The sequence below is a fragment of the Pleurodeles waltl genome, chromosome 5 (genome assembly GCF_031143425.1).
Source record: "Pleurodeles waltl isolate 20211129_DDA chromosome 5, aPleWal1.hap1.20221129, whole genome shotgun sequence".
NCBI classification, from domain to species: domain Eukaryota; kingdom Metazoa; phylum Chordata; class Amphibia; order Caudata; family Salamandridae; genus Pleurodeles; species Pleurodeles waltl.
The window spans coordinates 773,279,074-773,305,973 of record NC_090444.1 but is presented as its reverse complement, the minus strand read 5'-3'; the positions used below and the strand labels follow the sequence as shown (position 1 = coordinate 773,305,973).

At 44.9% G+C, this 26,900-nt stretch overlaps 1 protein-coding gene across 1 annotated transcript in view; it reads left to right on the top strand.

Annotated features, from left to right (window-relative positions):
- Positions 1-26,900, top strand: part of POLR3F (RNA polymerase III subunit F) — a 188,302-nt gene that overhangs the window by 96,893 nt on the left and 64,509 nt on the right. The window contains exons 7-8 of the mRNA XM_069234734.1: positions 9,100-9,207; positions 23,585-23,776. Coding sequence (XP_069090835.1) covers positions 9,100-9,207; positions 23,585-23,776 — 300 coding nt within the window. The remainder of the gene's footprint in view (positions 1-9,099; positions 9,208-23,584; positions 23,777-26,900) is intronic.

Genomic DNA, 26,900 nt, shown 5'->3' with positions numbered 1-26,900 from the left:
ATGCAGTTAGGTTGAACGTTACAAGTTCTTAAAAGTGGTTGTGTGTCCTGGCAACATGTCAGCTCCGGGGAATTGTTTGCCGCATTTAACCTGATGCAGCAGCAACAAATAATGGCTCAGAAAGCAGCAGCATATATTTTGTTCATCATCGAAAAGTTGCCTTTCACTTTGGCAGAAATACCATCTGCAGTTTGGTTAATACACGGGGTTATCAGTCTACCCATTTCAACACTTCAATTCACTTTGTGTTTGAAGCACATTCCTGTTAACAGATTTGAAAAGCTGGAGATAGTTACATCCATGAGGCGTGGGAGATACCTCTTATGTACAAATGTTTCAATGGCATAAAGGAGGTCTTTCTTAGCGGAAGCGATTGTAAGTCAATCGATGAGTTGTAATGGTACTATAATGGGAGTCTATGTCAATATGTGGCTGCCTAAACCAGAGCGCCCCAGGGGCACAGTGCCCAAGAGAGTAGCGGTGTAATGGCAATGTGGCCCAGATTGCTGAGCTGGCAAGGGCAGGCCTCCAAAACCCGGCACGGCCTATATTAATCCCTTTGCCACATTGCTGTCGGAGCAGCTTAGTTAATCTGGAGCTCCTCTACCGGGAAGCATGCATCATTGGGGGTGCTGGCGGGAGCGCCGTTATTGCCTGGCAGTGCCCCCATGTTTGACTTGATATATGATGTCAGTGGGTGTATTTCTACTTCGCAGAATGCAGTCATCCACAAAGACAACAATTTGAAGGATAGCATTGTTGACTAAAATGTAGGAGAGTCTTAACCCAAAGCTGATAGTCCCCCAGATCTGCAGCAGAGCTGAACCATCTGATCGAGAAATCTTGCAGCAGATTCCTTTCCTTACAGTATTCCAAGGCATCATACTGAATCCAAACAAATCTTGAGCAGTACCTCTGTGCGCCAGTAAGTGGTGTTGAATGGCTCGGCGTTGTAGGTATTGTCCATGCTGGATGTGACTTATGTTTTGCCTATAGGCCCCACCCCAGCATGCTGACATCAGTTCCTTTCTTTTCGGGCCAACAGTGCAGATCTGAAAGAGCTTCCCAAGTCACTCTGTGCCCACCTTTTTAAGACATTTTGTCAACTCTTTTGAGGCTCAAGCTCCCAGTGTGCCTTAGGGATGTCCTGTAAGAAAGCAGTGTGTTTTAATCTCTGTGGGTCTGGCATAGGCAAATGTCTGTGCCTGACCTTCCATCTGGCTTGCCTGTGGTGCCTGGAGCCAGACCACTACTCCAGGAGCTGTCCCAACTGCTGCATCATGAATCCAAAGGTGATTCAGGAGACAAAGCTACTGGTGGCATGATATCGGAAGACTCTGCACCTCTCTAGATCCTGGTCACGTGGAAAGTTCCGGGGCCACACTCAGTCCCACAGACATAAGAAATCCAAGAAGTTGAAGCGATATTCGACTTCACAGAGCCAGTCCAAGGCAGCAAACAATGCTTTAAATCTGATACAGACATCTAGTTGCAGATTCCTTACCTTAGAATTTTCCTTTGCATCACTTTGGATACAGAGATTTTTCTTGGGCAGTACCCCTGCACGCTGTTAGGTGGTGATAGGCTCTGCGTCCGTTGTCAGCGTTGTCGTCCGTGCCGAATATTATATCGTGGGTCATACTTAGGCGCCACCCCGTCGCACTTATGTCCATTCTTTTCTTTCCGCGCCAGCCAGCATTGATCTGGAGAGAGCTACCCTTCAGTCATTTTCTACTTTTTTGTCGAAGCTTTTTCAATTTAGCTCGTGATGCGTCGAGGGTTGTCTTCGAGGAAGAACTGGTTCAAGCCCTGTGGGTCCTGACAACTGGCAATGTCCTAGCGGATCCGCACCTCATGTGCTTTTGGTACCTGGAGCACAACCAGGACCCAAAGTTATACTCCGAGTGTTGGGCCGTGCATCGGAAGGCTTTGAGGGAGCGGTCCCTAAAGCTGAAGGCGGCCTAGATCTCGACTCCTCGTAAGTCTGGTCTCGGTCAAGAGGAAGGTCTCGGGATCGGTTCTGGAGTCCCCCCTTATTGTCGTCCCACTCCAAGTCCTTGGCATGAACCGGTATGTCGAAGCCTAACAAAGTCGAAGAAGACCATTCATTCTTCGACTTCCCCTCGTCTGTCGGCCAACGAGGGAGCAGGAGCATTGTCGATGCAGAGCCTGCATCTGGGCCAGCTCTGAACCTCCACGAATTTCCGGGAGCCGGGGTGACCCATGCCTAACTAAGAGTTCTGTGATGCCATGTGCCTCATTTTTGGGCAGTCTGACACAACTGGTGCTCCTTTGGGCCCCACAGAGTCAGAAGGGGCCCCTTCAGGTTCCTCGCTGGCAGCTTCGGCCTCGACTCTGTGGGGGCACCCATAGATCCAAGCCACGATCTGGACCGGCGCCGGTCATACTTCTTCACCCTTCCCTGGCGCCACCAGTGCCCATGGGTCGGCACCACCCCCATCCTTATTGTGGACATGGAGCCCGATTGGCGTTGTGCGACACCAACTCAGGTGCTGCCACCTATGTCAGATTCTGAGCCTTTTTCCTATGGGGTTAGGTTACGGTGAGGAATGGGAGGGGTCACTGGTTAGAATACCAGCTCCAAGACCCTTTGGACTGGCGTACGGACTGGGGTGAAGCCAATGGATTGGATACTTCCATAGAAACTGGCATGCTTTCTCCCCCTATCATAGCTACAGAGGAGGGAGTGTCATTTTCCATGGTGGTGCAAAGAGCAGCTGAGGTCCTGGACCTAGAGTTTCCTTCAGTGGCAGTCAGAACTTACCACCTGAAAGAGGTGCTTCAACCTGGAGCTTCATCCTCCGAACCCCTGCTCCCCTTCAGTGAAGCCCTTACGGATGTCCTACTGGATACCTGGTCCAAACCCAGTACAGGGTCTCCAGTGAACAGGACAATTACTACCGCCATTGCCAAGCTCTGGACGACCCATGTTTCCTTACACAACACCCCACCCCTGAGCGCTTGGTCATCCAAGCCTCTACCTCCTATGGTGCATTCCCTTCTTCACCCCTGGATAGGGAATCCAAGAGGCTGGACACACTTGGAAAGAAGATGTTTTCTTCTTCTTCCAGCCTGGCATTGTGATCCATTAACACTGCATACCTTTTGGGCCATTATTCCCTCATGCTGTGGGATATGGTTGCACAAGTACTGCCACAGGTCCCGGAGGAGCCCCAGGCTGTACTTTCCCAAGCGTTTGCAGACAGCAGAGGCGCAGCTAAGTTAAGGATCCGATGTGTACTGGACACGATCGACTCACTGGGCAGACCGGTTGCATTGACCGTGGCCCTGAGGTGCCACACCTGGTTGAGGATGTTTTGCTTTTCCAGGGATGTCCAAGGCAGCCTTATGGACATGTCCTGTGGTGGCATGTGTCTCTTTGGAGAAAAACACAGACTTTGCGCTCAAGCGTTTCAAGGATTCTTGTGCTACGCCCAGGTCCTTGGGCCTCGGGAGGGGGCCTCGTTCCTCTGTCGGCTTTCGTGGCTACAGAAGGGACAACCAGTCACATCCGTTCCTGTCCACTCACTGTGCCACGCATGCCGCCCAGCCTGTGCGTGGCCGGGGACATGGGAACCACAACCTTGTGGGTCTGGCCAGTGCACCATCCCCCACTCTGCAGCTATCGCTAAACATTTCTAGTCTGAATTTTCCCCACCAGTCAGAGACAGGAACCAGCATCACCTGCTCCAGTGACAATCCATCACGTCAGGCAGTTGGGTTTTGCAGATAGTCCGAAGGGGCTACTCCCTCTCTTAGGAGACTAACACTCCATCCATGCCACCATCTTACGATCAGAGGACTGAGGATCACTTGGCAGTTCTCCAAGAGGAAGGTATGGCTCTCTTGGCCAAGGGAGTCATAAAGAGGGTTCTTGTGCCTGAAGTAAGTCGCTATTCCTGTTACTTTCTGGTACCCAGAAAGGATAAGGGCATCCACCCTATCCTAGACCTTTGGTCCCTCAAACTCTTCCTCAAGAAAGAGAAGCTGAAAATGCTCACTCTGGCTCAGGTTCTTTCTGCCCTGGACCAAGGAGACTGGATGGTAGCGTTGGACTTGTAGAACACTTGTTTACACATTCCCGTCCTGCCTGCCCACAGACGTTACTTACAGTTCACGGTGGGCCACAAGCACTTGCAGCTCATCATGCTCCCCTTCTGCCTTACCAGCGCCCCTTGGGTGTTCACCAAGGTGATGGCAGTGGTCGCAACTCCTCTGCCACAGATTAGTGTTTTCAGTCTTCCCCTGTCTTGACCACCGGCTCTTGAAGGTGGGCATGCTCCAGTCTGTCGTTGCCCACCTCCAGACTATGGTGGACCTCCTGCATTAACTGGGTTTCACTAGCAACATGCTGAAGTCACACCTGACTCCCTCTCAGATGCTCCCTTTCATTGGAGTTGTTCTGGACAGTGCCGTTTCTAGCTTATCCTCCCAAGCAGCTAGGCCAGGATATTTAGGCAATGATACCGATGTTTCTGCCTCTATCCTGGATTTCTGTGAGAGTGACTGAGGCTGCTGGGCCTCATGGCCTCCTGCGTCTTGCTGGTGACACATACCAGATGGCATATGTGAGCTCAGCAGGGGGACCTGAAGTTCCAATGGGCACAGCATCATGGAAATCTCTCCAACATGGTCCAAATCTTAGAGGGAACTGCACAAGATCTGCAGTGGTCGCTAACAAACCTTGATTGGGTCAGAGGCAAATCCCTCTTCTTTCCCCAACCAGATCTGACAGTAGTGACAGATACATCACTCCCAGGATCGGGCAGCCATCTGGGAGAGGCAGAGATCAGAGGCATCTGGTCTCTGGTGAAGTCCAGACTCCACATCAACCTGTTGGAGCTCTGTGCGATCATACCAGCATTGAAAGCATTCTTCCCACTCTCAAGGGAATGGTAGTGCCAGTGCTCATGGACAACAGGCAGGATGGGGTGAGGTCACAGACCCTTTGTCAGGAGGTTCTGCACCTCTGGACTTGGCTGGAACAATAGGGCATTTCCCTGGTGGCTCAACATCTGATGGGTTCTCTGAACACCAGAGCAGACAAATTCAGCCGACAATGATTAGTTGATCACACGTGGCTTTTTTATCCGAAGGTGGCGCAAGGTCTCTTTCAGCAGTGGGGAGAGCCTTGGTTAGAGCTGTTCACCTCCGCAGAGAATGTTCAATGTCAGCAGTATTGCACGTTTGATTTCCCAAAGCGGCAATCATTACGAGAATCTTTTCATCTTGAGTTGAACTTGGTCCTCCTGTATGCCTTTCCACCCATATCACTTCTGTCCAGAGTTTTCAAGAAGATCAAGAACAATGGGCAGAAGTAATCCTTGTGGCTCCGGACTGGGCACCGAGAGTCTGGTATTCTGAGCTACTGAACATGGGCATTGATTCTTCACTCAGACTTCCCCTTTGGGAGAATGTTCTGTTGCAACAGCAAGGGAGGGTTCTAAACCTGAAGCTGTCCAGCCTACACCTACTTGCACGGAGAGCGACAGTTGACAGCTTTTGACCTTCAAACCGAAGTCTGTGATGTAATCTTGACAGACAGGTGTCCCTCCACCAAAACAGTATATGACTGAGTTTGGAAGAAATTTGTGTGCATGATGCACAGACAAGTCTGCTGACCACCCCCTCCTCCTTCTGCCCCTCTCTATGAGGCTGTATTGTTTATCCTTTCTCTGGACCAGAAGGGCTCTGCTATGGGCACTCTCAAAGGTTATCTGTCTGCCATTTCTACTTTATTGTGGTTGCCTGATCAACCCTTCATGTTTATGTCTCCTATTGTAAATAGGTTCCTTAAAGGCCTTACTCATTTGTTTCCTCCTTCTCCATTCATTATGCCCCATGGCATTTGAATTTAGTTTTGACATACCTCATGTGCGCTCCTTTTGAGCCACTCCACAATTGTCCTCTCAAGCTTGTATTCTTGAAAACAGTCTTCTTTGTGGCTATTACCTTTGATTACAGGGTGAGTGAGCTGCATGCATCGTCATCTAAATTGCCCTACCTTTCTATCTGACAAAGTGGTGCTTTGCATTAGAGCCTCATTTTTGCCAAAACTGGTTATGCTCTTCCATGTGGCCTGTCGATTACCTTGCCTACTTTTTATGCACACAACCTTATATGGAAGAGGAAAGCCTCCACCACCTAAACCCAAAAAGAGTGTTGGGTCGCTGTCGTGATTGTACCAAAGAGTTCCAGGTGGATGATGAACTCTTTGTTGGTTATGTGGGTGCGAAGAAAGGTTGGGCAGTGCAGAAGCGGACTGCCTCCAAATGGGTCATAGTCTGCATTAAAATGTGCTACGAATTTTGCTAAGAAGCAGCCCCCTGAGGATTTGCATGTTCATTCTACCTGAGCGAATACTTCGACCGCCACGTTAGCACACAGAGTTCCAGTCTTTGACATTTTTTAGGTGGGAACTTGGGCATCTCTGCACATGTTTACTAAACACTACTGCCTGGACAGTCATGTTCATAGGAACGTGTCCTACAGGACTTTCTAGTATGATCTTGGTTCATAGACTCGCCTCCGGGGATTGTATTGCTTGGGTATTTTTCCTTCCCGCTCTGTGAGCTAATTTGTAGGGACAGGGACTCCCCTTTCAGGGCTGTAGTTTTGAAGTTTCTGGCATGGAAGGTCGTGAAAAGAAACTGACATCCGAGCTCTGGATGGTGCTTATATATGATCCCGCCACCCCCCCCCCCTCATATTTGGCCAGCCTGACCATCTGGAGTGCCTTTGGGTTGGCTGGAAGTGCTCTGACTGAATTTCCACTGCTGGGTTTTCTTCTGCACCAGTCAGACCCTGTGGTCTCGTTGCATATCAGTGAACTTAGCTGGGATTTGGCCCTGTTCCGACGCCAAGCCTATAGTCATTTGCAACTCTGAAACAGAGCGTGACCGGCATAGTTCAATATTCACACCAGCTCCAACCAGACCTGTATGACCATCTAGGTCAAAAACAGTGCCTCCTTCCTTTGACAGGCCCTGTGGGTTTTTTGACTGGGGTGGATCTGAGGATCTTAACGGCTACCCTGATCTCCGTGAAGAACCTTGACCCAAATGGATGATAATTGGTATGACGAACTGGCTGATGCCAGTGACATGAACACCTCACCAGACACTGGCCTGATCTCTCCTCCTAGTGTGGATGCGGGGGAAAGGGCATCCTTTGCTGAGGTGGTGAGGAGAGTGGCCGAGGTCCCTAACATCAAGCTACCCTCCTTCAAGACCAGTGTCTTGATGGACGTGCCTCAACTGGGGGTACTCCACACGCAGCTCTTACTGCCCTTCAACAAAGCCCTCTCTGATGGCTTTCTCTGGGCCTGGGCCAAGCCCTGCACGGGCACCTTCATGCACAAGACGACTGCACGTCACCACTGTCTTGCTCCTTGGGACCCACCTTTTCTTTTTCAGCACCCAACCCCTGAGAACTGGGTGGTGCAGGCCTCAACTTCCAAAGTGAATCCAGGTGCGCTCCATACCACTCCACCGGATAGGGGATCCAAGAGGCTGGATACCTTCAAAAAGAGGATTTTTTTTCTTCCAGCACCCTTGCGCTGTGGTCGGTGACCATCATGTACCGATTGGGCCAGCATAACCATATTGCGTGGGATTTCGTTGCACAAGTGCTGCTTATGGTCTGAGAGGAGGCCCGGGCCATCAAGAGCCAGGCTGGCAATGGCACGCAGCTAAGTTTGGCATCGGATGTGGGCTTCACCGAAGAGACTTGCTGGGCAGGGCCATTTCTTCATCATGGCACTCCGCTGCCACACCTGGCTAAGATCAACTGACTTTTCGGGAGATGTCCAGGAATCCTTTATGGACGCCCATTTGTGGCATTTGCTTGTTCAGCGACAAAGCTGATTCAGTGCTTGATGCCCTTCAAGAGTAGTAGGGTCTCTGCCTGGTAGTTGAGGCTTGCCATGGACCCACACATATTGGCATCCTTTCAGTGCCTCCCTGAGGAGAGAGACATTTAAAATGCTCACTCTGGCTTAGGTCTCGTCTGCTCACGATCCTGGAGACTGGATGAAAGCAATGAACCTGCAAGATGCCTATTTTCATATGCCCATCCTGCAGGCCTATCTGCATTACCATCAGTTTTCACAAAAGCATTTCCAGTTCACTATGCTCCCCTGTAGTCTCACCAGATCTCTCTGGTGTTCACAAAGGTGATGGCCATAGACCACTTTGTTTGGAGAACAGACTCCTGCCCAGAAGTTATGGATACCATTTTATCTTGCCCAATCCGGAGCCACCTGGATGATTTGGGTCTGGTTGTTCGGATCTTTTTCAGAACTCTGGGGAGGAGAGGTATTTGCTGGAAGGTGTATAGGAGTCCCATAATCCAGGAGGAAGAGGCAGAAAAAGTAACAGTGCACTCAGCATTTTGAGTCCAATCTGAATTCATTGGATAACACAGCTAAGGGGCAGTTTTCCTAGGATAAATTCAGTGGCTCCTAGAAGATGAGTTATTTAGAAAAAAGTCACCTTTAGAATCTAAAGTCTGGTGTGGGTCAGGCCCCCCTAGACTAGGTTTGACACTATAAGTATTGACATTTTCCGCATTAGGACTATGATATGGACACCCCAGTTTAGTCAATTTAAGGTTTCCTTCATTTGTTAAGGAATCCAGATCTTCTCCACTAGGATTAAGCTATCATATTTTGTTCCAAAAGTTCTGTTCCGATAACAGTAAAGGACCAGTGCTTTCACCATCTATTAGCTTGTTTTCATTCAAGTCTTTCCAAATGTTGAGAATGAAGGCAGCTAGAAGAATAAAAACAAAAAATTTGTGGTTTCACCTGTTGACAACTCATCTATCGTAGGTGTAATTAAACCGGTGGTAGACAGTTGTAGAGGAACTTGGTTAAGGCATGTAGATAAATGTTTGTTGCATCTTCACATACTTGGGGTCCATTGAGGGGAACAATCAAGCTTTCGAAGACTATTTACCACTGTGCAGTCCAACTCTCATTCTATCACACACAAATGCACACACTCTGTCTCCTTCTCTTTCACTGTGAATACAGAGAACTAAGAACTATAAGTACAGTATTTTTTTCTTCTCTTACAGGCAGAAGCTGCTCGAGAAAGTAAACAAAATCCAATGATCCAGAGAAACAGCTCTTTTGCTTCCTCCCATGAAGTGTGGAAGTTTATCTGTGAGCTTGGCATCAGCAAGGTGAGAGTGTAGCTGCACATTGTGTCATAACATTTATGTATGCAAAAGCTTATGTTCTGTTGCCGGGATGATATAATTTTGCTTTTTGAGCATGGCGCTTAAGTGTAATTAACTATTGATATCTCCGTTGGTAACAGCCCAGCCCACCTATGGTTTCTTTGAAAAAAGTGAATCCCAAAAGGTGTTTGAAATCCAGTGTGCTTGACCTGTATGCAAAATATGTATGGCTTGGGGCAGTGGTTCCTAACCTGCAGTCCACCTTCTCAGGGGTGACTGTTCACACAAATAATATTAGGTGTGTAAATGTAGTTACAGGGACATTATAGTTCGGAAATCGATTTTTTTTTAAACAGAGAAATTCATATACAACACAAAGGTTACAGGAACGTAGTTAGTTTCACATTTTACTTGCACAAAAACCATAGAAATTCAGCATTTATACTTATGGTTATCTCAAGTAACTATAACTTGTGCCCCCACTATGCACAGTTATCTTGTCAATCATTTTATTGCAAATTTTACATTGAAATTATCAATGATGTTATAAAAGATGTCATGAGTGATGCAATACATGGGGTAATTAGTTACCGCCAGGCACAATTTATATTTACTTGAGCCCGGAGTTACCATCCCCCAGGGGCCCGGCCACTTCTACCTATGTGCAATAATGGGGACCGCAGGAGAGCCTGAAGGCTCCAAAAGTCCCAGACTGTTCCCTGCCTCCTGCAGGAGCTGGAATTGCTTCCACACATACAGAGCTGCAAGAAATGCAGCTCCCTGCTTGTGGGAGCAGTCCTTTCATTTGTTTCCCTGCCTGCATGGAAACACATGAAAACTCTGCTTCCGGCAAGCAGGAGCAGGTTTACAGCTCCTGCTTGCTGGGAGCGGAGTTAATGTTCGCTGTCGCTTGGCGGGAGCTGTCTCAGCTCATGCCAAGTTAAAGCAAACTGCTATCTCCCCAGGGTGGGCACCTCGAGAGATAGCAGGAGCCGGCCATGGGCGGTGGTGGTCCCCCAAGCCATTATTTTCTCTAGGAAGGGGGCCGCCACCCCCCAGGTACTGGTTCCTGCTATTGCCCAAGGTACCCTCCCTCAGGAGACAGCAGTTTGCTTTTGTTTGGCAAGAGCTGTCACAGTTGGTTTTGTGTGGGTAAAACGTGAGCTTAACTATAACACCCCTGTAACCTTTGATTCTTTTTCTGTCAATTTCCATTTTTTTTTAAAGAGAAAGTAATATATTATTACTGTACCTTAATACAACCACTGCCATGCCCTAGGCCCTGCAACCAACCCCAATGTGCGTACCTATGGCGCGCGGACAAAGGGCGTGCGCAGCGGGTTTTGGTGTGTGAGTAGGTGTATATTCTTTTCATTGGGTTTTGGCTCAGCAGATCCCTCGCAGACTACACTGGGGCTCATGCTGAGTGCCGTGGTGGAACCGCCCAAAAATTATTTGGACAATTTTTCCCCCATGAGGGGTCCCTCACTGACCCCTCAATCTGTCCTATGGGGTCAAAATACTGGTATCCTGACCCCTTATGTCAGTTTTTGATTCTTCCCCAGCCCGAGATCCTCACCCAAACTCACATTTTAAAACTCTCTGTAAATATGAAATAATTTGAAACTGAGGCTAAAACTTAAATTGATATCTTCAGCTAGATTTGTGGGAGCAGAGCAGGTACAGTAAACAGAATCTAATATGGATAAATATTGGCTTCAGTTAAAGCCTTGGTATGCGTGGACAAAGAGAGCATGCATTAGAAGCAAAAAAGACAGAGAGAGACTAAAGCCTACCATATCACTTCATCTTTTAGAAATAAAACCAAATTATTATACATATTTTTCTTTGCCTCTTGAAGCATTTCATAATTTGTGTTTGATCTATAATTGTCTCTGTATTTCTGTGTTTTGAGGATAAAATCATAGAAATTTCTAACAGACCACAATGTTTTGGCCTTCTTTTATGAAAGATGGTACATATAGACAACACACAGACCAGGGTTTTAAGTCTCAAGCTCGGGACATGCTTTTTTTTGACAGCGGGCTTCTGTTAAATGCACAACATATCTAACTAATTTATTCAATATTATAATTATTTTAAATATTTGTTCTGTGAAGACCGTGAACTAAACACCATTCTATAGATAATGTGATTACCCTCTGCACCACAGAACTGAAAAGCATTGAGATTGTATCCCAAGGAATTTCATACAGTTAAATTATATAGTTCACAGCACATAATTACATTATAAGGTTATTTTTAGCAGCGTGGTCTGAAAGGTATGCTAAATAAGGTAAAATGTTACTTATTTTGGAACTATTGGTTTCTGATGGATACTTCTACTTGCATAATTCCTCAAATGTTAAGCAATCCCAGGTGTCATATTGGATCCGGAGAACTTCATATCTTTAAAGTTGCCCGTAGAGGGCTCTGGACTCGATTCAGACCGGTAGTGATGGCAGTCGGCGCCAACAAGGTCATAAATGCCATAAGAGTGCGAAGCTAAGTTCTTTATGGCTAAGGCCAGAGGGGTCATCAATGCCACAAACCTTCAAGACAATGCTCACGATTTTCCTCCTCAGACGTTAAGAAAAAAGGCACAAGAACTAATAAAAATATTCCAGAGGTAAGTCTCCTTGTCGCTCTCGGTCTCCCACAGGACCTTCATCCTCAGAGCTGGAGTTGGTCGACTTGACTCTAACTGCTCCACCTCTGCCCAGCCCTGCTCCTCTACCCGATCTGGCTCCAGAACTTCTACAAAGCCCTCTGAAATCTTCAGCGTCTGTGCATCCACCCCCCGGGATCCCGATGTCAACACCAGCTCTCCCAGAGTTTGAGACACCAGGGCCAGACCTGGTGGAATTCCTCAAAGCCATGTATTCCATCTTCTCGAAGGCCTCAACGCTGATTGCCGTCCAGTGTTTATGCCCTTCTGCGCCACTCTAACCGGTTCAGGCCCAAAGCCACATTGTTTTGATCCAGCCCTTAAGTACACAGCGCCTCAATAACCAACGGTGTGGACAGCGCATCCTCCACCACCGCTCTGGAAGATTGAGCTAGCACCACATTCTTTTGTTCTAGCACTCAAGTACACAGCACCTCAATAAATTACACCTTGGACAGCGCCTCCACAGGATACAGTGCCACCGCCTGATGTCACCCCTATATTACATCCTGTAGGGATGCCCAGCGACTTCCAGGGGAGGAATAATATAGAAACTGCTTACATGATAATTTGGGGGATGGATTCTGACCCCATCGTACACAGAGGCCCTGGGCAGGATAATTACGAATTTCAGGGACTGGCCTTCATCAGTGGCCTTGACACTTCCCTAGGGCCAGTTACTGACTGCCCTGCTAGCCTGCTAAAGCCTGAAGTAGTTTCCTTGCGTAAAATGAAGAAAAAGGCTGCAGAGGTTTTAGATCTTCAGTTACCCACTACAGAGACCAGGACAAATGTGCTCACTGAAGTGCCCCTGTCTTATGCTGGTACTACAGAACCCCTTCTCCCCTTTAACAAGGCTCATTTAGAACTTCATGTTAGCAACATGGGAGAACCCTCTTCCACCCTGGTAGTTATTCAGATTGTAGGTCGCTGCTGTCGTCCAGCACCAGGTGACCCGCCGTTCCTTTCAGTCCACCGATCACTAGAGCCTGGTTGTTCAAACCTGAGGGTCTGAGAATCAGTCAGCAGAAGACTTCCCCACAACCTGCTCTGATAAGGAGTCCAAATGCCTTGAGGCTTGTGGCCTCAAGGCATTTTCTGCAGGCAGTATGGCTTTAAATTATCTTAATACTAACTGCCTTTTAGAGAGGCACACTCATGCCCTATCAGATATGGCCACATGTCCCAGACAATATGACGGGACATTTTCAGCAGCTCATCTTGGATAGTCTAAATGCCTCTGATCACATTATGAAGTTAGGCCTTGATTAGGCAGATTCAGTGCCCTGTGCCATGGATATTTCAATAGCTATTCAGAAGCATGCCTGGCCAAACACACATCTAATTTTTCAGCAGATGTCCATGCAAACATGATGGACCTTAACTTTGATGAGGAACAGCTCTTGTGAAATTGCTGATTCGGCTCTAGAATGTTTTGAAGTCGTCAAAGCCACTGGCTTCTTGAGAGGATTTTCTTTTCATCCCAGACACTATCAGCCACAACTCCCACAGTAGCCTAATCTTTTCATCAAAAAATACAAGGGCAGAAATCGAGGTAAAATCCATGGACACCTTCAACCTTCCTCCTCTTCCTTACCTGCACAGCCAAAAAAGGAGGTATAGTTTGCTTCTCCAAACCCACATTGAGCCTGTAGAAGGGCTCATGTCTTGTTTTCTTCCTGCCTGGAAGGCCATCACTTCGGGCCATTGGGTCCTTCAAAAAGTAGAAAAGGGATACACCCTTCCCTTTCTTAAGGGTTCTACCCCATGCCACCATCTCCCTCTTGCCCCCCTCAGCTTATTTGGTCAAACTTAAGCAGGATTTAGAAAGTCTTCTCCAGAAATTATCAGTGGTGTTAGTACTGGAGCAGGAACAGGGCCAGGGATGCTACACAGTATGCATCGCATTCTGGACCCTGAGAAGCTGAGCCTTTTCCGCAAAAAAGGAAGAGTTGAGGATCCTGACCCTATCTCAAGTTGTACTGGTGTTGGGGCTTGGAGACTGGACGCTGTGAGTCAACACTCCGGATTAACAGTGGCACCTCAAATCTTCACAAGGGTGATGGCAGTGGTCGTGGCCCATCTCAGATAGTTGGGCATTCCCATTTGTGTGTACCTGGACCACTGGATAATCAAGGCCGGTTTGTCGGAGTTGGTGTTTCCCCATCTGCAATCAACAGTATCTATTTTGTACACCCGGGCTTTTCAATTAACAAGCCCAAATCTCCCCTATAACCCTCCCTAATTACTCTAGTTCACAGGTTGGTACTGGACACCACCGTACTCCATGACTTTTCTCCACTTCAGAGGATTGCTGACATTAGGAAATGGTCCCATCCTGGTACTAAGATGCAACAGTCCTAGTCCAGGGAGTCCTCGGATTCTTAGGTCTGCTGGCTGGTTTTCTGCATTCTACTGGTCACAGATGCACATGAGGGCCAAGCAGTGGTGCCTCTGGAGGCAGTGGCTACAAGTCGGTCAAGACCTGTCTGATTCCAGGCTTTTACTCCCTCTCGGACCATGACCAAAGTAGTGATCAATGCCTTACTCTAAACACTTGGAGCCCACCTGGAGGATCAGGAGATCAAAGGCATCTGGTCTCCAGAAGAACACTTTCTGGACATCAGTCTTTTAGACCTGCAGGAGATTTGGATAGCACTCAAGGCCTTTCTTCCCTCCATCCAAGGTCGTCTGTCCAGATCTTGACGGACAACACAGCAGCGACATAGTACGTGAACAAGCAAAGGGGAGTAGGGCATGACCTTTGTCTGGATGCACTGAGACTGTGGCCTTAGGCACACTGCCAAGGGATCTTGCTCTCTGCTAATCACTTGTCAGCGGCGACAGCCTGAGTTGACATTATTTTCCCGATCATGAGTGGCATCTTATGCCAGAGGTAATCTAAGACATCTTCACCCAGTGGGGCACACCTCAAGTGGACTTGTTCGCCTCCCCGGAAAATCGTCAGTGTCAGAAGTTCTATGCCCTCCAGTATCCATTGAAGGAAGCCTTGGGGAATGCTTTTCAGTTGGCCAAACTTTCTTTCTACATTACTTGTTTCCCCCATACCATTGATTCCTTGAGTTCTCGGGAACATAATCCATTTATGCCAGACCTCTCCCAGTCGAACGGAATGGTTCAACCCATTCTCTGAGACCTAAATGGCTGAAGATTGAACAGGACTCGTGAGTGCTTTTCACCTGCCCTTGGAGTTTGTTAATGTAATCTTATCAGCATGCTGTCCCTTGACTAAATCTGCTTACTCCTGCAGATGGGGCATCTTTGTTGCATGGTGTGCAGATAATGATGTGGATTCCTTGCAGGCCAAGTTACCACCGGTTGTAAAATATGCGCTCGGGCCAGAAACCCCACTGTAAGGTACAAATATATATATTTTTTTAACAAATAAAGGGGAGGTTTTGGCACATCCTAACATCTACCCCACCCTCTCACCTAAAGCTGTAAGTCTTTTTGGTCCCCTGTAAAGGCAAGCAAATGAGAGGACATTTGAATCCTTAAGATGTTGTTTTTACATATGGGCTAGGAGTGTGGCTAGCTCCCAATATCATCATCCCACTTTCACTGGTGAATGGCTGCACTTGTTGGGCTTGGGTAAGCTGCCATTCGGGAAAACCTACCAGACCCTGACAGTTCTAAACACTAGACACCTGAGGGAGTCCAGGGTGCTGTGCTTTGCGTGGATCCCACACATTTTCCTACCCCAATGCCCTGCAAACCTTAAACTTAAACTAAAAGCACACACTTTCCGCACATGTCTGATGAATACATCTGGAAGGTGTGCCAAGCAACATAGAAACAAAAGACCCTAAAGCGGTACGTAGAAAGATTCACAATAGAACTAGCTGCAGGATTTGAGGATGTGCTTGGTTGCCACCCCTGGAAACAGCTGGATGCTGTAGGAAGGCCTGCCACTCTCAGTTGCTTTACTGTGCTAGCCTGCTACTTGCTGCTTCTGTCCCGGGAGTGAAAGGACTGGACATGGCTTTCTATATCCTGCTTCCAAAGGTTCTCCAAGGGCTTGCCTCCTGTTAAGAAGTCTCGGGGACATCAAAGACTTCACCTGCCAGTGCATGGGCTCTCTTGCGGAGAGTCCTGACTTGCCAAGTGGTGCCATATCCAGTTCCTGGGCCCTTGGGAGTGAGTTCTAGTGCAACAAGGAAGAAGCTAATGCATCGACTTCTAGAACGACTTCGGAACCTGCGTCTCTCTCTGGCCCCGCACTACTGCTTGCACTGGAGCCATGGTCCCCGGAAACAAGTGTGACCTACAACACAGGCCCAACACCACCGCAGTGCCTCCGAAATCCCGCCACAGTGTGAGTTCAGAGTGCCGTGTCACCGACGTCCGTGGCACCTGACTCCAATTCCACTGCAGCACAGGTGGCCCTGTGGTGCGATCGCAACACCGCAGTGTCAATGCCTTGTGTATAAACCTACTGCATTCATCGACCCTGCCTTGTCGTAAGGAGCCGCCACCTTACTGCCAACGCCACATCACCTCCTCTGCAACTGTAAGGAACCAACGCTTCACCTTCCCAGTGGCAGTAAGGAATCGACACCGCACAGGCTCTGTGCAACGTCTTTGTTTCCTCATCCTTGTCCATGGTACTGCAACCGGGGGTCTACACGAATCCGATGCCAGCCCCACTCCCTCATGGCTGACTCCAGGCTGTTGGAAGCAACTCCATCAAGCCCCAGTTGGCGCTATTTTGTTTCTAAGAGCTTACTACATTTAATCTTTGAAAATTTTTATCTTTATTTGTGTATGTCGGGGTTTTGTAGTTTTGGTCTTGTTATACTCGGATAAATATTGGCTATTTTTCTAAACTGATGTGGAGTACATTTGTGGTGTTTTCTCTTTGTTACTGTATGTGTACATACACTCTACACATTGCTTCTGAGATAAGCTTAAGTTTTTGAGCCAAGCGACTAAGTGGGGTGAGCAGGGGTTATCTTAGCTGTGTGAATCTCTTACCCTGACTACAGTGAGGGTCCCTACTTGGCCAGGGTGCAAACCATTGTGTACATTAGACCCCATTTCTAACAATATTTAACCTTATGAATTGGGCTATGCTATTGTACGGTGCAGCTCAGTTGTTGGCTCTGGTACCTTGTGTTCTTGGAGATCCTACAAACGCTATATATACCTGCACTCCGAATGGTTTAGCGGATGTAATGGTATATTGTTTTTGAAAATCAAACTTTGTGACAAAAAGTTACCGATGAAAATATAACAAATTAGAGTTTTTTCCTACTCATTTTCACTATTTCTTTATTTCAGCAGTAAGTTTCTTTGGGAAAACCTTGAGTGATCTACACACATGACCACCTGCCGAATTCAGAGTTTTTTTCTACTTTTCAAAAATCTATAGCTTTCCTGGATCACCCTGGGGTTTCACATTGGTGTCCACCACAAATTTGAAGTAGGTTGTGAGCAAAAAATAGGGAAAACGGGCTACCTCTAAAAACTGCAAAAGCTGTGATAAAAAAAAATCTTGTTTTTTATGCTGCATGCATGTTCCTGAATGCTGGTAAGATGGCAAATGTTAGCACAGCAAACCATTTGTTGATGCCATCTTATTTTTCAAAAAAAAAAAAAAACTAAATGTATAGCTATATTTTACCTGTTTTCTTGGTCCTGTCCAGGGGAATCGACAAACCCCCTGGGTACCTTTAGAATCCCTAGGATGTTGGGAAAAATACACAAATTGGGTGTGAATAACTTATGTGGAAAAAGGTTATGCAGCACTAAGGCTGAACAATCCCCCAAACGTCTCAGCGGTGGGGTGGGGGGGGGGGGGGGTGATGGGGTTAAAGCCCCACCATTTAATGGGTTCGTCTTCAGAGAGGTAAGTCTTAGTGTTAAATATTCATTCGTTTACAAAGAATTATAAAGCAGCTGAAATTATTTTCAAAGAATAATGAAATGGAAAATAATCACTGTAAAAGTAAAGCCCCCGAAAAAAAGTCAAAAAGTAAAATAATGTTGCTTTGTAATTCAAGGAGTACCTGTCACTGGTAATATAGAAAAGCTGCCCGTAGTGTTTGTAAGCATCTGTATATTTGGCTTCCTGTCTTACAAGCCTTCAGTAATTCCATTTGAAAGAAGTCTGTTTTATGAAGGATTTCTTGTAAGAGTTGAGTAACTTGTTAACATGCGTCTTTGCCCAATACCTTCTTTAACATCCTGTATATCAATGTTGTCTTGCCCCTGTAGATCATAACATTGGACTTTTTGCATTTGGTGTTTGTAGGCTCGAACCTTCGCCTCATTTGTTTCAACAGCAGTTCTGTAGAGGCAAATTTCATTGATGATTACTCAGTCTTCAGTGATCTCAACCAACACTTTTAGATTTTGCCTACAGCAGCATGCGCTGTCAGCAAAAGCTATTGTGAATTTTTTATTTTTTATTTTTTTTTAAACGGAAAAACAGGGTTAGAGCCCACCCCCATACTTACTGTTACTTACCATTGGTTGGCACCCATATCGCTTTCATTTGCTTGCTTCTCATTGGTTACAGCCTCCTCCTGCTTCCACTTTCTGTTCTTCCTCTTTGGTTGTACGTTCATCCATGGAGCTTGGATGAAGTATAGTTTCCTATCTCTGCGGCCAGTATCCTTTTACTGACTGCTGCTGGTAGAGGTACCTGTTTTTTTTATTTTAAACTAGCACTTCTCAATAGTGCTGGTGTTTGCAGGCCCTTTTTACCCTCTCTTATCCTTATTGTTTTTCCTCTCTCCCACCCCCTCCCACTTTGTCATTGCTACGTATTTGTTTGTTTTATTATAGCACAAACTCGACCCGAAGGTATTGGAACACTGCATTGTTCTTTTTCACCCACTCACCTTACCACCATTGTTTCCCATCCTCTTCCCTGTCATTGCTTTTTTTTCTGTTATGCCATTTGCAGAAATTTTATATAGCGCACACGGGGACAGAAGTTATTGGAGCGTTTTGCTCAAGCAATATTTACTTTACACAAGGACACATTCATTTTTATTTTTAGGAACAGGAGTTTAAGTGATTTACTCCAAATATCTGGATGTTGATTCGATGCCGATACTCAAACCTGGTTGTCCACTACCGCAGGCAGGAGTTCTGACTGTAATACCACATCCCCTTTAAAAAAACTTTAACAAAGCCAAATAGCTTGCGCAGCACGGCAGATCGGCCTGCTGTGAGTTAAACAAAAAAGGCACTATGACACGGTCAATGCTGGCCACACCATAGCTCTTTGATTTTAGTTACTTTCAGTCGTATTGCACAGTAGCTCACTCAGCTGTGCAACATTTTTAAAAAACATTGACAATACCTATCTTGCATAGCAAAACGTATTGGCTTTGCCAATGCTGTACTTGGAGCACTTGATTTGTTCTGTAAAATTAACACTCAGTCAGACCTGGAAGTGTGTAAACCATTTCATGAACTCCTCTTTCATGAGAGGACTACGGTTTCAGTAAAGTGAAGGTCCAAATGGTCCGTTGGCCACGTTATCCTCTTACTCCAGCGCCCAGCATGCGTTCTCATCATTTTGTCTGGCAGCTTTCGTCTTCATGTGTATGGGTGCTTGCAGAGCGTTGTGAAGGGGGTTCTCAATTGTGTTTTATTGACCAGCAAATGAGATCCTTTACTAATGAACCACTTTGCCTCTGTGGTAATGGTACCCCTCTACAAACAGCTGTTCCATTACAAGATTCCACATCCTGCCCAGGTCAGGTGCAGAGGCTCAGACATAGGTCATCACCTTTTCTAATGTGAGAATTTGGGGACTTCTGGACTGATTAACCACTGCTTGCCTTCAGTTTCCCAGCCTGCTAAGGAAGCACTTCAGGCCAATTGCATTGACCTACAAACATTGCGGGGAAGCTATTCTGTGTTAGCAGAGAGCCAGATGCCTCAGTATTTATTTTCATTTACCACTTGTTTATGTTTCTTGAACTATTCTTCGCCATTATTTAAGTTTTTGTCTATTTAAGGCCTTTACTTTTTAAGAGATTATTTTTTATTTCATTATTCTGTGATCATACTTCCAGATGCTTTAGAATTATTTTGTAAACTAGTGAATATTTTAATGGACTAGGGCCAAATCAGCCTATATTAGGTGATGGGTTTCTTTTTTCTGCTATGAGGAGGTAATACTAAGCTCAATGAAAGCTGAGTTAAGCAGATTTAAAAGAGAACAGCCTTGTTTTAGTCTGTTTTCAGTTGCACTTAGATTTGTACTCATGCATTTAGTACCTGTGAGAATCTAAACTCATTTGCTAGAATGTGTTCCAGTTTACTATTAGTAAGAAAAGTCGTCTATTCCTAATTTGGTGAAGTGTCCCGGCAGTGCGGAACGATCTACTTTGTCAAACACTGTGGCAAAATCAATAAAAGCTGTCAATGGAGATTGCTATTTTTTATAAAGAAATTCAGAATAAAAGCCTTCAGCTGAAAAGCATTTTCACAAATTGAGTGAGTAGGTCTGCAACCAGTCAGTTCTACACATAGCATGTTGTTTTTCAAAAGCTCATTCTTGCCAGGGACAATGTATATATTTCACAGTTACCTTCTCAAAGTTATCTAATAACTTAATCATCCAGTAGTTTGTGGGTTCATTCTCTGTACCTGCCGTACAAATGGGCACAGTAATACTCCCTCCTCAAAGTAGAAGAATTACTTAACTGTTGAGCACAACAATGAAATAATTGTTGTGATATTTTTTGTTCGGTTTTCAAAATACTCGAGAGAACTAAAACGGTGCTTCCTAAACATTTTTGAACGATGACCCAATTTTTAGGAGGACAGACTTTCACAACTTATCTAGATTTAATGGACACGTGGTGGCCACTTTTTGTAATGTATCTAACGCATCATGTGAAGCAAACCGCACCTTTCCCATTGAAATATCCAATAAGTTTGCACAGACACGCTCAAACTGTGTTGCACACAAATGATGTTTGGAAATTGGGTTTCAGTGGATTTTTATCATATGTGCACCTTCAAGTAAAGTGTCTTAATTTGTTTGGATTCTAAAAATCGTTGTTGCCATCACACTTTAGATTTACAAAAAAGTGCTTTATTTTTTCTTTCCTGACTACTGAATGTGTTCACGTCTTTTATAGGTATTTACATTTTGTTACAAAATGATGACCCACAGCAGCTTTTCCTTTCACGCTCCCTGTACTCCAGCAAAATTGTCACGTGTTTCACTTTACTTTTCTTTCTCTGACTGCAGAGTTAGTGGAATTTGTAAACCCCAGTCCCCATGTTAAACAAAGCAGTAATTGTTCAGAACACATAGCCTGAGATTTGACATCTGTCTTTGAAGCACAGTAAATGTGAAAAAATAAATACAGAAATTAAAGCCATCCTTACTTATTGCTTGGACTTTCCCGACCCACCAAAAACCAGCTTGCGGCCCACAGTTTGGGAAACTCTGGGCTAGACAATTCGGAAAGGTAGCTTTGATAATTTTCTTATTCTTTGAACTGTAGTGTTGTGCTGCTGTAGTTAGGATGTCTCTCAAAGGAAGAAGGAGAAAATAAATTGCATCATACCAATGGATGGCAGGTGCCCCGTCATTCTGCAAGGACCCAATTATATGTTGTGGCTCTCTTGTCTAAAACTGGCCTGGAGAAGTGCCTGGTCTGGGATATTTGGAATTTGGTACACACAAACTGCCAAAAAAAACAGTGTTCACTGTGCACTTTATATTAAAAAAGTGGCTGATTCGGTGTTTCGATGAATAGTCCATGCAGTCTTCGTGTTGCTGAGACCGAAGACAGGGTTTTCCAAGCGTTTTTCAGTGCTGGAAAGTAAAAAGTGTCATAACCTACTTACTGAAACAGCACTTCTTTGGGTGAGGGTCATTTGTGCCATACTGTACCACTAGGTTGTGACTGCGCATCGTCATCTTTGGAGACCCTGAAGATCACATTGGTGGTTTTAAAGATCAACTTCAGGACCTCTTCGAGGTCTTCATGTCACATCTTTGCAACCATTTTTAGGAGATGCAACATTGACTGTTATGTATGTGCTGTGTACCTATACACATAAAAGCCTGATTGAGGATCTGTGAAGCACTTATAGAATCCCATACGCATTCAAGAATATATGAAGTTGTGCCTCACTATAACAAAATCTGAGATCCTTCTGTTAGGCTCTTGAGATGCCCACTGAACAGGCCCAACCACGTGCTGGGTTTAAATAAACTATTTTTTATTTCAAACTTGCTACAACATACTCAAATAAAAACAGATAGCTCTTGTTCAGATGTGCGGAGCAGGATTGAGTAAATATTTTAACCACCGACTATTAAACCAAGGAATGTGATCTTAGATTACTAGTATGTTCTACAGGACATATTCCCACTGTGTAAAGTATATAAAGACAAAATACTGATCGCACACTCATTCCAGTGCTAAAATGCAACAAATGGCTCCTAGAACACAAGTAGTTTATAACATATTGCCTACTGGATGAGTCAACAGTAAATTGGAGGTTCACTGAAGAAAATATTACTTTTGAAAATTTATTTTTTATATAATTTGAATAAATTGTGAGCGTAGTCATGTCCGCAAATATATTTTAATGAATTCCAAAGTGCCCAAACATTGATGCCCAATTCAGATCTAATCTCAACACCTGCATTGATCTCCCTTCGCTTCGTGACAGTGAGGTTAAGGGCTAAATTTGAAACCATCTAATGTTTAGCAGAGGGGTCTGCACAGTGATATATACTAGTAGGTCTTTGAATTGCTACATGCATACCACACGAAAAGAGACCTAGGTTTGACTTCCCTAAGCCATCTCACTGCACCGGATGAGCTAGAAACAAATGTTGAGGAAGAACCCTGCATTCACAAGACTGTCTTGACTGTCTTGTCTCCTTCTTACATCGGTACTGGAAGGAACCCTGCATTCACGAGACTGTCTTGACTGTCTTGTCTCCTTCTTACATCGGTACTGGAAGGATATAATAGATACTGTGGACATAGCCTTTGACACTCAGATCCCTAGATTTCCCGCGTATATCTTGCTGGGCCTCCCTAACCCTCTCACTTGTCTCCTAAGATCATTGAAGGGACGGCAGATGGCTCTGGCCTTGAATGCTGCAGTACAGCTGTTGCTATTGGTGTGGGGGACAGAGCGGATCCCGACAACAGTTTCTTGGCTGCATAAACTCTGGTTTATCCTCGCTATGGAGAAGCTCACCCTGGCCTCTCAGCAGCGGAGTGGGGACTTTAAAGAACTTTGGCAACCGCTCTTACGTATTCTATCCGGGGAGTTTTCAGAGCTGACTTGTCCAACTTATCTGAGAGTTCTGAATTTGAATTGATTCCCGGGGAGTGCATCTACAAGGGGATGTTTATACTGGACTAGAACTATATGGTAAAAGAGCCTGAGATTGTTTGATGTATGCATTGTCAGCCAGCAGTGGGAAAACATAGTTGTTTTATATATTTAATCTTCTTTTTCTATTGTTCCGCATGGAGTAAGCTAATAACGTGCCTTTTGGCAATATTGTGATGTAGTGCATGTGCGATGTTCTATAACTGAAAATTTAATAAACAGATCTGATCCATAAAAATAAATAAATATCCATATCCGTTTGCAAGTTGGAAATGCTATTGTGTTACTTTTCACAATGTTTTGTAGAACATTTAGATGTGTTTTAAAAGACTAAATTTGCGTGAATGTGTTTAGGTGGAGTTGTCGATGGAAGACATTGAAACTATCTTAAACACCTTAATTTATGATGGAAAAGTGGAAATGACCATAATTGCTGCAAAAGAAGGGACCGTCGGCAGCGTTGATGGACAAATGAAGCTTTACAGAAGTGTCAATCCAATAATTCAGCCAACTGGGTTGGTTCGAACCCCCTGTGGTCTCTGTCCAGTAAGTTATTCTAACTTCTTGATAACAGAATGTCCTCTCATGCTTTCTCTGGTGGTGTTTTCATAGATAGGAGATTGAAAAAACAAACCTTTAATAAATTTGCTGCAGCCACAAAATTATGGAACATGTAAATAGAAAAGCAGAAGAGAACAGCATCAAGCTAAATAGTGCACTTTACATTCCATTTTAAAATGTGGTGCTATGGTATTTTGATTCCTATTGGTTTACTGGACATTCCGTAAATTATATTGTAAGACTTATTATAATCACCTCTCTTGCTGTTCTGTATTGAAAGGTTTAGGTATAAACCAAAAACAGTTGGATTTGTCCTGGCCCTTTTGTTGCAGCTTTTGCTTTGTGCTCACTGACTGCAATAAACAATCTTTGGATTAATCCTGTTCGGATATTTCACAAGACACTTCATATTTAAAGACCAGGTTGTTGGATCTGCTTCTAGGATTTATAAGGTACAGTTTCCCTGTATTTTACCTCTTTTTTTTTTTCTTTTTTTTTTCTTGTTGAGGCTGAAGTTAGAAGCTGTAGTGCTGCAGAGGCTGCTTGCCAATTTTCCCTGGTGTTTCTGTTCCTAGTCCTGTACATGGGTGTCCGCAGGGGGGCATGGCAAGGGGGTACATACCGCCCTCTCCCCTGGTGTGCAGGCTCACAGTGCAGCACAACACTACAGCCACCTTAGTGTTACGCTGCCTACACTAGTACGGCTGAGGCCCCCGCCAACAACAGTCCGGGACACTGCAGACCGTGGCGGACAGGTCACGACGAGTAGGGATGTTAAAATTATGCTCCCTCCCCTGGAAAGAATTTGTGCGGACCGCTATGGTCCTGTATGTTAAGTTCTGTTGTGAGCACTTGAGGCAAGGTTAGCGCTCTAAGTCAGACTTGGTATACCGGCTATAAGTGCTCTAGCTGTATCTCACATTTTAGCCTATAGGTAGATTCCTATGACTCTCAAGCCACACTGCATATATTCAGTAGGACTTTGGGCATCTTTCAGCTATGGATTAACATAGGATTATACACAAAAAATAAGATTCACTTACCGAGCACTCTTCCTTCAGTGTTCACGGTGGTGTTCATCCTGCAAGCGTGATCTTATGTGGTGATTTTGTTTGGCTTAATGATTTGGCTATGTCGCCCATGCTCCCTAGTGGTGTACTTGGTGACATGCTATTATTACGTTATACAAACAAATGCAAAAGGAAGCAGTGCTATACTTTTCTTCAGTTAGCGATCTGCACGCTTCTGCAGAAATTTCGAATATCAGGAATCTACACGTTTGTGCAGAACCTTCCATTATCAGCACTCTACACACTTCTGTTTGTGTCAAGAACATTTGGTTCATTTTGGTGGGGGTGGGGAGGGGGCATTACAACCAGAGTGTATACATGTTTTTTTTTCCCTTCCTGGGGAGGATGAGGTTATTGATGAATTTCAGATTGCTGTAAAACAACTGGAAACATATATTTTGAAGGTAAAGGCAATTTGGTTGTATGCAGACATACATTTTTCACAAGAGTGCAGGGTCCACTGGAGTCATTTGACATGTATGTGCTCACTTGAAAACTCTAAGCAGTTGGAATGCACTGCTAGTCTAGCTACTGCTGTCAGATGTAGATCTTTTATGCATGTTTCGAACTTCCAAAATTGCCTAGCAGTGGGGCAGAATGCTGGAAGTGTAATAAAGTTGGTCTCTTAGGAAAGGTGGCAAGCAAGACATTGTTAAGATTGTACATTCCCACACAATAACTGATGATGCTGAAGTAGTGGAATGTAAAATCAATGAATTAGTTTTGGCTACTGAGGTTTTAACATTTAGGAGTACAGACAACAAGATGTGTTACAGTATACGTCGTGTGGATAGATCTATTGATACACAAGTCATCCCCTTGTTGCTTAATTCAGGTACTAGAATCACCATCATTGACGTTAAGTTCCCGGAAAATAGGCAAAGCACTTTTGCCTCCAGATGTCATTACAACTACCATTTAGGACCGCAGAATCAATCTTCTTGAGCAGAAATTGGTTTCTGTGAAGATCATAGGCAAGATGTATGTTCCCAAAAAGGGTATCAATGTTTTGGGACGGTGGTATCAAGCTGATTTTAGGATGATAATCAGACCATGTAGGATATATCCAGTTGCTCTAGAAGGAAATCATTGTGTTGGGGGAGTTTTGCCTGTGTCTAAACATCAGTGGTTTACAGGTGTTGAGAAGGTATTTTGTGATGGTATTGGAAAAATCAAAAACTTTGTGCACACCATTAGAGTCCAAGGATATATGTGTTCCAGTGAAGAACAAGCAATGTAATGTTCCACTGAGTGTGAGGGAGGAATAGTTGCAAATCTTGAGAAAAACATAAGAAGATGGCATAATTGAAGCTGTAGATGACACATTATGGGTATCACCTGTGGTTCTAGCTAAAAAGAAAAATGGTGAATTATGTTTTTGCACTGACCTTGTGTTTAAACAATGCCATGTGGGTGGAAAGTTTTCCTCTACCACACAATTGGGGTCTCAATACGGCTGTAGGACAGTCAGGTGGTTTACCAAATTGGATCTCCAGGCAGCTTATCAGGTAGTTCCAGTTAAAATTTCTTGTCATCTTACAGCTTTTGTCACTCCTGATGGTATGTTCCAATTTTACAGGATGCCATTTGTGCTGGCCTCAGCTGCTTCCATATTTTAGAAAGTGACGACACATACGTTTAAAGTTATTAGCAATGTTGTCGACTTTCACAATGATATTTTGTTTTTTGTAGACAATCTGGAAGCCCACGGCAAATTTTGGTGACATGTGTTAGAGGCTTTGTCTGGCAGTGGTGTCTCCTGAAGGCAAGAGAAGTGTATTATTTTTGTGAATGAGGTGGAATATTTGGGACATGTTTTGACTGCTGATGGGTGAAATCCAAATCGAGATTGGTGGATGGTATAGTAAAAGCACTCCATCCATGTGATAAAGAACAACTTTGTTCATTTCTTGGTTTATGTGAATTCTGTTCTAAATTCATAACGAGTTTTCCTAACTTAACTGAATGTTACAGGAATTTGCTTAAAAGAAATAGTGAGTTTGGTCTTCACTTTCTGGCAGGAAAATTTCAAGCTCATC